This window comes from Hemiscyllium ocellatum, chromosome 29, assembly GCF_020745735.1.
Source record: "Hemiscyllium ocellatum isolate sHemOce1 chromosome 29, sHemOce1.pat.X.cur, whole genome shotgun sequence".
Taxonomy (NCBI): domain Eukaryota; kingdom Metazoa; phylum Chordata; class Chondrichthyes; order Orectolobiformes; family Hemiscylliidae; genus Hemiscyllium; species Hemiscyllium ocellatum.
Window position 1 is genome coordinate 43,490,513 of NC_083429.1, and position 17,186 is coordinate 43,507,698.

At 39.9% G+C, this 17,186-nt stretch overlaps 1 protein-coding gene across 3 annotated transcripts in view; it reads left to right on the forward strand.

The window, feature by feature from the left end:
- cadm1a (cell adhesion molecule 1a) overlaps positions 1 to 12,846 on the forward strand; it is a 408,277-nt gene extending 395,431 nt beyond the window's left edge. For 2 of the 3 annotated variants that reach the window (XM_060846705.1, XM_060846703.1), the window contains 2 exons: positions 4,471 to 4,599; positions 10,131 to 12,846. In XM_060846705.1, coding sequence (XP_060702688.1) covers positions 4,471 to 4,599; positions 10,131 to 10,249 — 248 coding nt within the window. In that variant the 3' untranslated portion in view covers positions 10,250 to 12,846. The remainder of the gene's footprint in view (positions 1 to 4,470; positions 4,600 to 10,130) is intronic. The other variant, XM_060846706.1, reaches the window with a different exon arrangement.
- The last annotated feature ends 4,340 nt before the right edge of the window (positions 12,847 to 17,186 follow it).

Consider the following 17,186-nt stretch of genomic DNA (forward strand, 5'->3'; position numbering starts at 1 on the left):
CATCGACACCATTTTCTTGTACTATCTGCGTATCCCTTGATGTCAGTAGTCTCCAAAGATCATCAATTTCTGTCTTGAACATACTCAGCAACTGAACTTCTACAGTCATGCTGAAGGGAGACAATTCCAAAGGTTTATCACCACTGAGGTAAAGAACTTTCTCTCCACCTCAGTCTAAATTGGTCTACCTCTTATCCTGAGATTAGATCCCTTGGTTTTAGACTCGCCAGCTGGAGAAACATTTACATGAATTCTGTCAAATCATGTAAGAATTTTAAAGGATTCAATGCCCTCGCTAATTATTCTTTGAAAGTCTAGAGAATACAGACTCAGTTTCCTCAATATCACTTTATAAATTGTAGTGTGAGGTGACAGGATTAATCTGGTGAACATTGAAAGCAAGAGTCCTGTATGGCAAGTATATTCCTCCTCAATATTCCAGTGGAGGCCTCATCAAAATTCATTACAACTACAGCAGTGTAATTTGATTCCTGCAGCAGAAAGTCAGCAAGGATGTTCAAGGGTCTGTATGATCTTATACTAGGTTAGAAACACACTCCACTCTGTAGGCACCCTGCCTCTATTCCTGATGGTGGGCTTTTGCCCGAAACATCGATTTTCCTGCTCCTTGGATGCTGCCTGACCTGCTGTGCTTTTCCAGCACCAGTCTAATCTAGACTCTGGTTTCCAGCATCTGCAGTCCTTGTTTTTACCTTCTCTCCACTGTACAGGCACCCTGCCTCTGTTCGTGATGAAGGGCTTTTGCCCGAAACGTCAATTTTCCTCTTCGGATGATGCCTGACCTGCTGTGCTTTTCCAGTACCACTCTAATCTAGGCCCATGATCTTATATTAGTGAAGTTTGCAGTGATCTTTACTGCAATTGGAATAGAAAATGTAGAATTCCCTACAGAGTGGGAACAGGCCACACTGATTCCCAAAGAGCATCCCATCCAGACCCACACCCCTACCTGATCACTCTGCATTTCTCATGGCTAATCCATCTAGCCTATATAGTCATGCATATTATGGACAATTCAGCATGGCCAATCCACCTAATCAGCAGATCTTTGGACTGTAGTAGGAAACTGGAGTACCTGGAGGAAACTCGTGCAGACACGGGGAAAATATCTGTGTGGCATCTGCGCGGTCACCCGAGGGTGGAATCGAACAGAGGTCACTGGTGCTGAGAGGTAGCAGAGCTATCCGCTGTGGAATCCACTTGCGTTATACTAGTTTGCAGAAGATCGAAAAGATCAAGATTTTTTCACTAATGCACTCGTTATCTGATTTTAGTTAATAAAATTGATGGAAAGTGAAGAGTATAATGTCACTTTTTGTTTCTAAACTGTCAGATTTAGAGTTTTAAACTGCCAAAATCTCTCAGAAACCCTCTAGTTCAAAAAGTATGATTGCAGATATGCCTGAATTACATGATGACTTGTAGCCTTCACTTATCAATCTGAGGGTTAAGATAGTGGCCCATGTGAAGAGGTATGTTTGAGTGCCCAAACATGTAATCAGGTAGGCAGCACCCTTCATTAACAGTAAAATGACCCATTTTGGTCTGTCGTTGCATTGCGTGGCCAAGACTCATCAAATGAAATTTGAGATTTGATCGCTCATTAAATTCAGAGTAGTATACCCTGGTTTATGATTCAAGTAGGTTGTAAAAATACCTCTTCAGTTATATTCCTTGAAATTATGAAGGCAGTGTGCCATTTGAAGGTATGACCTGACAGAAGATCCATTTTATGATGTCAGGCATGGCTGGGTTAATTTTACCAATAAATTACAATAGGTTTGAGTGCCATGGAATGTCTACATGCCTTTTTTTATGCACATTTTCCTATTGTTTCTAAGCTGTTCAACTGTAATCACTTGATGCCTCTAAAATTATCCTTCCAAGAAGCTCCATAATTGTGGCTGGAGAAGAATTTTTTTATTGCATATAGTTTAATATCATAGCTTTAAAAATATGGGGTTGCTCAGGTAAGGCAGAGATGAGGGTGGACAGTTTGAGGGTTGAGTCTTTGGCACTCCCTTCTTCAAAGAAAAAAACTCAGATGCAGAATAAGTGTTTTTAAGGCAGAGGTAGATATTTTCTGATCACAAAGAAGACAGAAAATTTATTGGGGATCTTCAGGAATGAAGAGTTGAGGTTAAAATCAGATCAACCAGGATCTTGTAAATGGTGGAGAAAACTCAAAAGAGCTGAGTAACTTGGCTGAAAATGTGCTGCCTGACCTGCTCTGCTTTTCCAGCAACATGTCAGGCAGCATCCAAGGAGCAGGAGAGTCCATGTTTCGTGCTGCGCTTTTCCAGCAACACATTTTCAGCTCTGATCTCCAGCATCTGCAGTCCTCACTTTCTCCTAGCTGAGTAACTTACTCTTGTTCCTTCTTCATATTAATATAGTGTCCTTTTTAGCAATGGTTGTGCCAAAGCACTTGAGTCCAGTGTGATTTTATTTTGCGTCATCAATTTGGAACCGAAGATAAATCAGAAAAATGGCTAACTAGTCTTTTTTTTTCTGGAGTCAGGCACTAAGAGCGTATCAATGTTCCTTGCATACTGCCATTGGATACAACTAAGTGAACAAGCAGAAGCGCTGCACCCTTAGTGCTACATTGAAATGTCAGCTTAAATTATGTACTCAACTGCACAGTAAGCTTGAACTTTGAATATTTCTGGCTCAGTGACTTTGCTCTGACTAAACCAATCTGACATGAAAGGTGTTGCTCCAGTCCCTGCTAACTTTTCCATCTCTGAACTTCATTAGCTAGCAGCCAAGCCAAGAACTACATAAGTGATTGATGAGTAGACCACAGGAAGGCAGAAGTGTGTGTGTCTGAGTGAGGTTGGTATGTAGGACATTGACCCTTCTGCAAAACAAAGGTTCACCAAGTTGAGGTAGCAATTCAACTTTGATTGCCATCATCTCATGACTGTTTTGTTCAGCTTTCCAACCACCAAGTATCCAAATACCCAAGCAAAGGAGTAAGTCCCATCAATTTTCAGACAATGTGCTTGCCAGTCATCTTTCCAATTTTAACCCTTAGCCTGCTCCATCAGGTCGATTTGAAAGAATTTCCAGCAGGCCAAAGGTTAGTACACTGAAATCAATTACCATTAATTTAGATAGTAAATTGATAGAACGTGGAAGGTATAAATTCTACAGCAAAGTGATGAATCTGATGTCCTCTTCACTGAGCTGCAGCATCACCTTTAGTTGTCACACTTCTCTACACCTGATCAATAAACTTCCAACATTATTATACACAGTAGTCAGCCTTGAAAGGATTTTCTGTTATCTTCAGGGAGATCAATATAAATCTTCTTTAAAATTAACTGATGAATACTTGCGCATTTTATCTATGGGTTAAATTAATATCTTTCACTCCCTTTAGCGCTGGGACCAAGACAGATTTATTGACCAAGTAGTATTACATACTGAGAGATTTAGATGGCAGCTTACTTGGTATGAACTAAAAATGATTTAAAAGTTGGAATATTTTATCTGAGCTGTTACTGGTATGATTTTAAAGGCAGTAAATCTTCCGGATGGTCCAGTACTTTATGTTGTCTTTCTAGTTGGGTTTGAAAGAGAGAATTTTGTGTCTTTTTTTGAAAAAAAAATTGCTTCCTTACATTCTGATTATCATAGTGTTGCAGTATTGTTACTCGATTGATTTAATAGATTATTAATCGCCACTCCACCAGCATAAATGCTGTGCCAGTATTCTTTAATTCATCACCTCAAATTGATCCCACCTCTAACTGGTAGAATTTTTCTCCGCTGTTCCATACTTCAAACTACTGTTGGCCACCATGAGGCTGGAAGAAAAGCTATCTGCAAGTTCACTGCTGGAGGTTTTTTTTTACAATTCAAATAGTCATTTTGTGGAGGTGCCATGCGCAGTCCTGCAAAGCTTGTAGCAACACTGAGTTGAACCTCACTATCTTACAGCATCAACTTGGTCATGTTTCATGCTGTTAATGAACAGCAACAGCAGCCATTAGTCAGAACCCTGTTGACAAATGCCGAGCAGTTAAATGCATGCGTTATCATCTGTGTCGATGATGTTTGGCTATGTTCTTGTTATCTGCCGTTAATGTTCATAAATGATTCAAGTGTTTCTGTTTTATTTTTGCTTTAGTCTCTACAAAATTATTCATAAGCTTCCACAAACTAAAGCGATTTTTTGAAAAGGAATGCAGTACCATGTCAATTTCAAACATCACCGGACTGTTTAAAAGCAGTTACTGTAAATCTAAAGAATAAATCATTCTAATGAAAGGAAGGGGTGGTGGGGATGAGAATGTACTTTTGCTGCCTGATTTATGATCTTGTTTTAAAGGGAGGAAATATTATTTTTGAATGACCTCTTTACTGAGCCCTAGTCACTTCACGATGGGCACTGTAAAAAAAAATATTTCTGACAACGATTTTTTGCTTTCAATTTGACAGACTCTAGAGCAGGCACAGAAGTTCCAAGGTCTGTAGACCATGCTGTCATCGGGGGAGTGGTTGCTGTGGTTGTATTTGCCATTCTGTGCCTGCTGATTGTACTTGGCCGATATTTTGCAAGACACAAAGGTAAGCCATGAAGGAGGTTGCCTGTGCAGCCATTGTCTGAATATTTAGAATCGGTGTACGAAGTACAAACAGTATTCTAAACTGTCTTGTACTGTGTCCTGTAGCGCATCTAAACTCTGCAAAAAAATTTGCAATATTTTATTTGGAATGCCTATTCTGATATTAATGAGAGATGCAGGCAATGATTTCCTCTGCCAACCTTCATCAAAGAATATGGAAAATAAGGAGAAAGTGAGCATTGTTGCTGACTAATATTTGCACCAGCCCTCCAGGTGTCCCTGTCTCTTTCCAAACAATGGAGCTCAGGAAGACACCTCCCTTCCCATCCATGTAATCGCCATTCCCATTGACCGTCAATGCAGTTATTAACATAATGGCTGAGCCCACAACAATCAGCTCCCTCCCGGGTCCAATTCTAAAATTAGGGGCGACACAGTAGCTCAGTGGTTAGCAGTGCTGCCTCACAACGCCAGGGACCCAGATTCAATTACAACCTCAGGCAACTGTCTGTGTGAGGGTGGGTGTGGACTTGTTGGGCCTTAGGGCCTGTTTCCATACTGTAGGGAATCTAATCTAAAAAACCACTTCTCTGATCTCCAAGGTCTGATACTTTTTTTTGGATATAGTCTTTATATCTTTGAATAGTGTGATGTCAGATCTGTTGTATCACCTGCCTGGATTTCATCATTATACAGTATCATCAAGGATCACAATATTAAATATTTAAGATAAATACTGTGACAGTTTGGTGCACTGGAAAGCCAGGTTGGGTTGTGAGATATTTTTGGCAAACTACTTCTGAAGTGATACCAGATGCCATAAGGGAAGTGGCAGGATCGGGTGGAGTATTGGCACTTAGGCTCGAGTTTGCTTTGCTAACCCTAAAATTAATTCAAACCCCTTTGAAAGTAATCCAAGCATTTAATTCTTCAGATATATTCAGATACTGCACTTAAGACATGCCTGATGGGCCAGTGTAAAAGAATGGGTGGCAATCATAAGTGGATGTAAAATTTCTGCAACACCTTACGTCTCAGTGACTTTTTTTTCATTCATTTCTTTCTTTTTTTCATATTTTAGAATAGTCCCTGGGTGGTGGCCAGAGAGATGAGATGTTCCCAACCCTTTAGAACTTTTATTAAGTCATTGACACCTCTATAGTGTATATCATGAAGTTCAGGAAAACAGCTAATGAATAAAGCCCATAATTTGGTGCTCAAAGTTTACTTTAGTGAGCATGTGATGATGTTAAAAATGCTGTATCTTTGTGGTTTGTTAATCCACATACAAGCTATGTAATCTGTTTGCATTGCATTTAGATTATGGACAAAGTGTGGCCACATTTAGTCATAAACCACAGGACTGGAAAATGATATTTCCCATAATCGCAAAAGCAAGTATAATTAACAAATCCATCACCCTGAGGGAAAGTTTGCTATCCCAGTGATGGTGTATAGCAGTGGTTAGTCTTTGGTTTATTTTCTTTTATGAAAGAAAATATAATTTTGTGCTCTGTTGAGATAAGTTGTAGATTACTCTGTATAATCTGACAGCGAGTGTACCAGTTTCAGTCAGCACAAGTCAAGCAGTAATTGGAACTAAATATATCAGATAAATGAACATAGGCACCAGTTTGTCTTCAATGTAAAACTTTCTGTCTGTGCATCAGTTCAGGAGCCCAGGAAAGCCATGCTTGATCTCCTTTTGCATTTGTTGCACATTCCCTGCATTAATGTATCATTGAACCTGAAGTATTTGTGTGATTTCCTTTAACTTCAAACAATAGGTGTTTTCCAACAGTTTGTTAGTCTTAAATTGTAACTTATCCCTTTTCTTGAAAAGAAAGAGAAGAACACCAAAGGGTTATTCCTTTGCTGTGTACTCATTGCTGATAGGGCATTGAGGTAAATTCTTTGCTTGATGACCTATAAAGTCATTCGAAACACATCACCCAGCAATCTGCATAGAATAGCAGGATTCCAGTTAACCATTACCTCACATTCTACTAACATTAGCCCAGACTTTTCTGGTAAATCGCTGGTGTGCTGAATTTGCACATTATCATTAATGTAGCAATTGTTCAACTTCTGAAGAACATGCAATGATTTGCAATACTGTGCAATATGACACAAGCCTCATGAAGGAGGCAACCTATCCGTGAAATTCAAAACATTGCTACATTATCTCAATGAATCAGCAGCTACAATGGAAGGCTGGTGCTTAACAGCTTAAGGGGCCTTTTAGTAATGAGACTTGTATTCCTTTAATGCTACTCAATCATTCCAGACAAGATTATGAAATCTCGCACCTACCAGGTAAACTGTTCTTGGAGATTTTAAAATATAACTAAGTTTTCTCTCAATTTATGCATTTTTTTCCTCCTCTTTATTTCTCACCTTGTGCCTGTTTTGAATAATTTTCTCCCTTGTTATTCCTGTTTTTCTTTCCCCATTGTGATGAGGCATGTGTAATTTATATGTTATAAATATTTTTGGAATTGGAGTTCAAAAGGGAAACAGATGAATATTGATTACTTCTGTGAAGAAACGTCTTTTTTAAAAATAAAGTCAGAGTCATTCCAAAACATTGACTTAATCCAGAATTTGTCAGAAAGCAAGTGATCACAGACCCCTGTGGCATTAATAGTAAGATGTTTTATACAGTTGTCTCCATGATGGGCAGGGTAAATGTGAAAGGCCGTTAGTTTTGTTTTCAGTTCAGCAAAATCCAGGATGAGCAAGCTTTTCTTCTAAGAAAATGCACCAGAGTTTTGTTTTGTTTCTCTTCTATGAGGAGACTTTCAAGGCAATTGAGGGAATCCGTCACCTCAGCAGAAAGATTTTGTTTGTGAATTATTCAGACCAGAGGTGTTTGGTTAATAAACTGCAGGTTATTAAAACTGACAAAATCTACAGTCTCAGACTGTGAAAGTTTTCATATCAGCAGATTTTGAAATGACTCACCAAATTGTCTCCACAGTCAGCAGAGCAGAACTTGAAAGAGTTGAGATAAGGATATAATTTCTTTGGACTTCAGTCTCTTTAATGGAAAATATCAGGGAACAAGTTAATAGTTTTGCTCTGTATTTTATTCACAAGATATATCCACAAATTTGAATCAGGGATTCACACGTTTCCTGACACCAAACGCAGCAAAATTAGATGCAAGTAAGAGTGAGGAGGGAGTAATCAGGCTTCCTTGTGATTTATATATAATTGAGTGAGTGTGGATAAATGCATTGCAGATGCTTATAATGTGGATAAATGTGTGAAATTGTTGACTTTATTAGGAGAAACAATGGTGGGATACTATTGAAATGGTAATAGATTGAGAGATGTTAATGTACAAAAGGATGTGTGTGCACTCTTGTTCACTGTCATTGGAGAGAAACGTGCAGGTGTAGCAAGCAGTTAAGAAAGCAAAAGCCCAGTTGGCCTTCATTGTAAGAGGGTTTGAGTACAGAAACTAGGAGTTCTAACTGCAGCTATCCATGGTCTTGGCCATTCCATACCTGAAGTGTTGTGTGCAGTTTTGGTCTTGCATCAGAAAAGATATATTTGCCATGAACTGAGTGATTCCTGGGATGACAAGTTTGTCACATGAGGAAAGATTGGCTTGACTGGGCCAGTATTCTTTAGAATTTAGAAGAATGAGAGGAGATCTAATTGAAACATAAAAGATTCTGACACAGCCCAGACAGACTGGATACGGGGGTGATGATTCCCCTGGCTGGGTCATGGAGGTGGGAGATGAGGGCTTTGGGGGTGGTGGATGTGTGGGTTTGGTTCAGAACAAGAGAGCATGGTCTCATGATATGTGGTAGGCCATTTCAGACTGAGATAAGGAGAAACTTCTTCAGTCATAGAATTCTTTGCCATGGAAGGTTGTGGAGGCAAAGTCACAGATTTAGGATAGTTTCTAGAAGTTAAACGTGTCAAAGCAAACAGAAAGCTGGAATATGGTTTTGAGACAGAGGCTGCATTCATGTTGAATAGTGCAGTAGTCTTGATCAGCTGAATTGCCTATTTTCCATGCTTTAAGATCACTCTGTTTTTATTCAGATAGTTTGGTTAGTTTTTTTTTGTGTTTGGTCATAAAATTCTGTTTTGTTGTCAGACAGTCTACAGCTTCATATGAACGTGATTGCAGTGGCTAACTGCTATTTTAACTAACTAAACAATGTTTTTAAAATGTGATCTTTTAAGCCAACCTTCATTCTTGGATTTGTATATCCAGTTGTACCATTATGGCACGGGGCTCAGTGATTAGCACTGCTACCTCACAGCGCCAGGGACCTGGGTTTGATTTCAGCCTCGGGTGATTGTGCAAACTCCACACAGACAATCTCCCTGTGTTGGTGTGGGTTTCCTCCAGGTGCTCTGGTTTTCTCCCACAGATGTTGCAGGTTAGGTGAATTGGTCATACTGAACTGCCCATAATGTTCAGGGATGTATAGGTTATTAGTCAGAGTTAAATGGAGAGTAAAAGGGGAATGGGTCTGGGTAGGATACTCTCCAGAGGGTCAGTGTGGACTTGCTGTGCTGAAGGGCCTGTTTTCACATTGCAGGGATTGTATGATCAGTTGGGATCCTTTGGACTCAACAAGTCAGAAGATAAACTGGTGATCCCAGATGCAGTGTTGATCTTCTTGCCTTGCTATCAACCCTCACTCCAAGAATGGGCAATTGGGCTGAAGGTTTTGGGGAGATAGTCCACCCATGCATCCCATGGAGATATCCTGTCCCAGCATAGTCACTCTGGGCTGAACTGAAAACAAACGACTGCTTATGCTCTCAAATGTTGTAAGGACATTTCTTAGTAATTGACATTAAACGATGCAAATTTTTAAGAAAGTACTAAACACATTTTGTCCACATTGACGCTATATTTCCTATTGCAATCTAGAAACTGGAGTCTGAATGAGTACCTCTGCTGTAGAATCCAGCAGTCTTGACAGGAATGCACCTTAAGAGGTGCAGTTGTGACCTTCACTTTAACATTCCTGGAGCTGTGTTTCTCAAGCAGTTCTGAAATATTCCCCAGTTCAGGCATCCAGTGGTTTCCTCGTTTTTGCATTTTTAAAAAAAAATTAATAGGTGGGATGTGGGTGTTGTTGGCCGGCCAGCATTAATTCCTGGTCGTAGTTGCCCTTGAGAAGATGGGGCTGAGCTGCCACCTTGAACCTCAGCAGTCCACCTGCTGTTGGTTGACCCACATTGCTATTAGGAAGGGAATTCCAGGGTCTTGACCCAAAGAAGGAATCATTAAGACAAGTGCACAGTGCCAGATGCAAGGTTAAACTGATCATTCCTGTTCCAATAACAGAGGAACACCAAAATATAAATCTTTCCTTTCTCACATGGTCACGTGGACACTGAGCACTCATTTCTGTAAGAAGGATGGAGTGGTACACAAGCATTTTGTTTTGGATTTTAGCAGTCCAAGAATAATTGTGGTCACCAGTGACTGTGGACAAGGGGAGGGAACCTGAACTAAGGGTTGCTAACGGGTGGCTTTCTGATATCTTGCAGGTACATATTTCACACATGAAGCCAAAGGAGCGGATGATGCAGCAGATGCAGACACTGCCATTATTAATGCAGAAGGCGGACAGAACAACTCTGATGAAAAGAAAGAGTACTTCATCTAAATAGAGTGTGGTTACACTGAGGTGTCTGACTGTAGACATGCAGTTGGTTTTAAGCATGGTGGTCACGATTGAGATGCGTGTGTGTGTGTGCGCGTGTGTGGGGGGTTAGGGGTTAGGGTGGGGAACGATGTTCATGAGTCCAGTGAGTTCCACAGTTTGACACCTCTGTAAATGCCAAGCCAGGCTTGGACTTAGTTTAGTTCTCTCATTTGCAGAAAACTCTGTGCCTTGTTTTCCCTGCAAACGCTCCAGCCTTTGAATTGCCATTTGGAAGCTCCATGGACTTACAAGCTCCCTTTCATTTCTACACTTTAAAAGTAATTTTGTTAACATGCTCTCTCTGTCTGTGAGGGGTGAGCTGGTGTGGCAGTTCAATTTCAGCAGAGGTACATGGATCGAGCATTTTTCTGCAAGTGAGGCTTCTTGTGGCGAGATCGACTCTAATTTCATTCTCTATATATAAACTGTGCGATGTAGGATACCTCAAACTGTCTGGCTGTGTTCTGGGCAACTGACAACTTTCAACAACAACCCTAACCAGACCTGACAGCTGAGGTCTGTGCCTTTTAGCAAGTGGACAGTTTTGAGTTATCACCGTGCGAACAAGCTTTGTTCCAGACAGCTCTTATTTTAAAAGATCTCATCAGTCTTTCCCAATTGGCCTTACTTCTCACTAATTTGTTTGCCAAAAAAACTTGAAAGCTATCTACATTCATGATTCCCTGTCAGCGAAGTTATTCCCCACCCACGACCCCCAAAAGAGGCAAGATGAGCACTGCCCAGAGCAAGCGTTAAATGTTACATGTTAAAGTTCTGAATTCATGCAGTACAGTTTGGCTCATAAACACTAGCATGATTTAAAAAGGCATATCCCTTTGTTCATTGTGCATGGTTTATATTCGAGAATCTCTTCAAATCAACCACTGCTTACATGGACTGTGTGCATAGATCTGTTTTTAAAGAGCAGTGTATTTTTTTTAATCAAGCCAATGATGCAAGTGGTTAGTCCGTGTGCCATTGTATAATGCTATTTGTATTCTATTTAAAGATTTAATTAAAATTAATCAAACACTGTACAGGAGGCTGTAGTATTTAATGGAAGTTCTGTGTGTATCCTGCATTTTACATTGATTCTGTGTTTGCCATCAAAAAGGGATAGTGCCTCTTTAAAGAAAAGTGGAAGCTGCCTTAAAACAAATTACCTTTTTGTTTTTAGCATAAACATTTTCTTCTCTGCAATGAATGCTTCTTTGTTTTGCAGAGGAGATCAGATTCTGTTCAAGTCTCCCGTTACTGCTTTAGTTGAAAATTGTGAAGAAATTATTTGCAAATTCTGATAATGGCATTTCACAGTTCTGACGTGAAGGTAAAACTTTTAGGCAGTTGTTAAAATTATTACCAGCTAAACTGTTGAGCTCAATTGTAGATAGAGGTTAATGAATATTAACTTATTGATGGGAAGCAAAATTTCTTCTCCTGATTGCCAATAAGATACACGGCCCAATTCTGACGTGACATAGCTTTACCTGAAGAGTGTTCATTTAAGGTTATTTTAAAATTTTTGGTTTGTTTTAAGATTTTTTTTAATGGATGAACGTTATAAAGTGCGAAACACTATCATACCTTTAAGAGGAAAATGGAACAGGAATGGTAACGGTGAGTTGCCCTCAATCTTCCTAATGGAACTTGAGCTAACTGAGGGGTCTCCGAGGGGAGAAGAAAATTGAGTACAGAAGGACGGAGGGACGTTATCAATGGGGGAGCGTTGTGCTTTACATTCAAGGATTCTTGTTGAACATCCTCGTAGAGTTTGAAGAAAATAACAAAACAAATTGAGCAGCTTAAGTATTGTGATACATATACTTTATAACCAATGCTCCAATCTCTCTACAGTTGCATAAGTAAAAGGGTCACGATAACAGTGAAGGGAATGTGATAACATACTCAAGAAGTGATTTACTGTGTCTCGTTGCTGTTTGACATAGTTTCCCAGTCATTTGAGTCATTTTCTCCCACTCCGTTAGTTTAAATTGTATTATAGTGTTAGCAGTGTTACTGAAGTAGGCCTTTCTATTAAAAAAAAATTGAACAAATTTGTCATGTCTCAGGAATATGTGTTCTGATAGGCTTTTGCATCTCGGGCAGAATGCAAATAATATGCCCCCCACACATTGAAAAAAAACGTGGCAAATTCAGTTTTAGTTGTACATGTTTTTGTGTGAACCCTCTTTTTTTTCCAAATGCAGTGCACTGTTTTACTTGTAAAATGTATTACTTTGTATAGAGTTAGTTCAAATGAATTGGGTTTTTGTCACGTGCGAAACAAGTATTGTGCAAAATTGGTTATATAAAAAAAAGCATTGAAGTTGAAGATTCTTGCTGTGTTTATATGCCCAATAGGTTTGATCTTTAGGCACTGAAGCTGTTTGCTTAGACCATCTCTTATTTCTGGTGTACATGGGCAATTTTGTGTATTGATAGAATCTCTCATATGTTCCCACACCATTTTTTTTGTATCAGTTCATGTATGCCATTTTTACAGGAAAAAAAATTACAAAAAACTACTGAAGCGTTCTTGTCTTCTTAATAAAAAAAAGTTAAATGTTCCAAGCTTTGGTTTTCCGTTGTGTGATTATTGTCTGTGATTTTCTTCTTGAATCAGTCAAAATGAGGGATGTCAGCACTGGGCAATTGGATACTTTTCACTTTGAGTTCAGTGTGAAGCTGTAACTGGTGTAAACCCCAGCTTTTGAACAGCATCAGGCGGCATGGTGCCAGGGACCTGGGTTACATTCTGTGTGGAGTTTGCACGTTCTCCCTGTGTCTGTGTGGGTTTCCTCCGGGATGCTTTGGCTTCCTCACACAATCCAAAGATGTGCAGGTGAAGTGAATTGCCCAGTGTATTCAGGGATGTGCATGTTAGGTGCATTAGTCTAGGGTAAATGGGGAGTGGGTTTGGGTGGGATATTCTTCTGAGGGTTGGTGTGGACTTGTTGGACCGAAGGGCCTGTTTCTACACTGTAGGGATTCTATAAATTTTGCACACTCTGTTCTGCACTTTTCATCCTTGTGGCTGTTTGAAGATAGGTCGAGGTTATGAAGTCTTTACTTTTTTGTTCATTTATTTTAGCCCTTTGAGAACAGTGTTGCTGCAGTGCAGGCAGAAATGTCAGTTGTGCTTTTACAGCACCTCTGGCTGTTCCAAAGCACGCAAAAACCAAAGCAATACCTCTGAAGTATAATCACTGATGTTATCTAGGCAAGTGCAGCAGCTCAGGCAGTAATGAGGTGATTGACAGTTAGCTATTATTTTTGTGCTTTCAACATACCATTACTAACAAGTATGAAGTTCTCATCACCATCACCTTTTACGTGATCCATATAACAATCTGAAAAATCAGGAAATGGTATTTAATCCATAGTGACCAAATTTTAACAAAATATAGTAAGAGACACTTTAATTGAGACCAGGAGGGGTGGGAGGAGGGGGTCACAACTGAGCAAGAGGCACAGATAGGTTAAAGCAATCAAAACTTAACTTGCATGTTAGAGTCCCAATACAGTAGCCTGTCAGCTCCCTCCAGGTTCTGCTTGAAGCATTCAGCTAAACTTCCCAAGCTGAGTGTCATGGGAAGGCAACAAAGAGTACGCAACAAACAAACATATGGCACCCTATCTCTTTAAATGAGACACAGAGACACCTTGATCTAACTCTTCACAGTTTTTGAAAACCGTCCATAAAATTGGAAAAGGAGCTGTGCATTTAAAAACAGAGTTTTAACTTATAGGGATCCTGATTATTTACAGATCACCACTGAGCAAGAGCTGTGTCCATATAGCACTGATATTGTACTGCAGAGAATGCAGAGCACATTCGTAAGGATATTAAAAGGACGTGGGGATGCTGGAGGTTTGAAATAAAGCAGCTGAATTTCTGCAGCAATTTCTGTTCTTCACAAGGATGTTTCTGGACTGGAACGTTTTAGTTTTGATGCTGGATTGGGTAGGCTAGGGTTATTTTCTTTAGAGCTGAAAATTTGTTGCTGGAAAAGCGCAGCAGGTCAGGCAGCATCCAAGGAGCAGGAGAATCGATATTTCGGGCATGAGCCCTTCAGGAATGAGGAGAGTGTGCCAAGCAGGCTAAGAGGGACATGGTAGAGAGATCAAACCTTGGTAGGGAGGAGGGACCTGGTTCTTAGCCTGCTTGGCACACTTTCCTCATTCCTGAAGAAGGGCTCATGCCTGAAACGTCGATTCCCCTGCTCCTTGGATGCTGCCTGACCTGCTGCCCTTTTCCAGCAACACATTTTCAGCTCTGATCTCCAGCATTGGCAGTCCTCACTTTCTCCTAGTTTATTTTCCTTGGACAGAGGTGAGACCTTAATGATGCCTTATGAGGGATCTAGATGGAGGGCTTATGCTCGAAACGTCGAATTCTCTATTCCTGAGATGCTGCCTGGCCTGCTGTGCTTTGACCAGCAACACATTTGCAGCTGTGATCTCCAGCATCTGCAGACCTCATTTTTTACTCGTATATCTAGATGGAGTGGTTAGGAAGGCCTTAGTTTCCTTGGTTGTGCCATCCATGTAATCAGCAAACATAAATCCCTGCCACTTTAAATTTAAGAGAAATTTTGTGGTGGGAATCTGAAATTAACTGCCTGAATATTTTGACCCATTAATTGTCCTCCTGTCACTAGGTGGTGCTGCTATTCTTTCAAGAGCTATCTTCCTGAGGTTGCAAATTTCATTTTGGAGGTAACTTTACAACAAGTTGAAATTAATTTTAATACAAGTATACTGAGATTGCTGAAAATGGAAAATGAAAACAAAGTGCCATACCTTCACAGAAGGTCTAAGAACATCTGAGGAGAGAAAAATGGTCAACATTGAGTTAAATTTTACTCTTCAGAACCCTAAAGAATTATCCTATTCAACTCTGATTCTCTCTTATATATAGATGCTATTAGAGTTGATGAGTATTTCCATCAATTTCTTGTTTTATTTTGTATGTGATTAGATAGTGATACACAGATCACTGGATGGTCATATGTTAGACAGCTGGTTCAACACTTAGTGAAGCCATTAGTGTAGATTGCTTGAGATTTCCCTCATTGGGTAAGGGACAATCTCAAACAGATTAGAACTCTGAGCTGCTCCAAATAAAAAATAGAAAATAATTTTGTGCTTCTACTCTATTTGGCTGAAATACCATTTGGTATTCTTGATTCAAAGTTGGACAGCAAAGCATAAATTACCCCTTCTTTCAAATTCATTGTGAAAGATCATATGTTAGAATTCCAGCATGTGTGTGTTCTTGTCAAAAGCCATTACATTCACAGTATCTGCATACTACATAGATCTGTGCTTAAATTATATTTGTCTTCAATTTCTTAAAGAAAGTCGGTGGCATAATAGGATGTCACTTGTTTAGTAACCCAACTTAATCCCTTTGGGCCTTGAGTTCAAATCCCACTATTTCTGGTGGGATTTAAATGAATGAATGAATCTTGAAAACTGGTCCTAGGTGGAGCTATCCCATGAGTAGTTTGCTAACATCCTTTTGGAAAGGACAAGGACAGCAGATCCATCTACAAGTTTCCTTCTAAGGTGTACAGTACTCTCACTTGGAATTATGGTCTGAATTTACAACAAGTTGGGAAAGCAATCACAAATGGACTTGAAGCAGGACAGCTTTATGCCTGTATAGAAAAGTATAGACTGCAGCTGGAAAACTACACGCAGTTTAGGTCTCCTTGCGAAGGAAGAATATACTTCAGAGTCATACAACACAGAAACAGACCTTTCAGTCCATATTGACCATAATCTATAGACTAGCCCCACCTGCCTTTGCTTGGCCCATATCTCTCCAAACATTTCTTATTCATGTACGTACCCAAATGCCTTTTAAATGGTGTAACTGTACCTGCGTCCACCACTTCTGGAAGTTCATCTCACACACAAACCACTCTGTGTTTAATAGAATGTCTTTTTTACGATGTCTTTTTTTTAAAAAAAGTCTCTCTCCTCTCACCTTAAAAATATGCCCCCATGTCTTGAAATTCATAACCCTAGGGAAAAGACAACTGCCATTCACCTTATCTATACCCCTCATGATTTTATAAACCTCTATAAGGTCAACCCTCAACCTCCTACGCTCCAGTGAAAAAAGTCCCCTCCTATCCAACCTCTCTTTGTAACGCAAACCCTCCGTTCCCAGCAATATCCTGGTAAATCTCTTCTGAACCCCTCCAGCTTAATAATATCCTTCCTATGGTGGAGTGACCAGAACTGGGCACTGTACTTTAGACGAGACTTCACCAACATCTTGTACAATTTCAGCATAATGTCCCAACTCCCATACCCAAAGGTCTGAGCAATGAAGCATGATAAATGCTTTCTTAACCATCCAATCTACCTGTAGCTCAAACTTCAATGAATGATTACAGAATTGGCTCAAAGGTAGAAGACAGAGGGGATGGTGGAGGGTTGTTTTTCAGACTGGAGGCCTGTGACCAGTGGAGTGCCACAAGGATCGGTGTTGGGTCCACTTCTTTTTGTCATTTACATAAATGATTTGGATGTGAGCATAAGAGGGACAGTTAGTAAATTTGCAGATGACACCAAAATTGGAGGTGTAGTGGACTGTGAAGAAGGTTACCTCAGCTTACAACAGGATCTTGACCAGATGGGCCAATGGACTGAGAAGTGGCAGATGGAGTTTAATTCAGATAAATGTGAGGTGCTGCATTTTGGGAAAGCAAATCTTAGCAGGACTTATACCCTTAATGGTAAGGTCCTAGGGAGCGTTGCTGAACAAAGAGACCTAGGAATGCAGGTTCATAGCTCCTTGAAAGTAGAGTCGTAGGTAGATAGGATAGTGAAGAAGGCGTTTGGTATGCTTTCTTTTGTTGATCAGTGTATTGAGTAAAGGAGT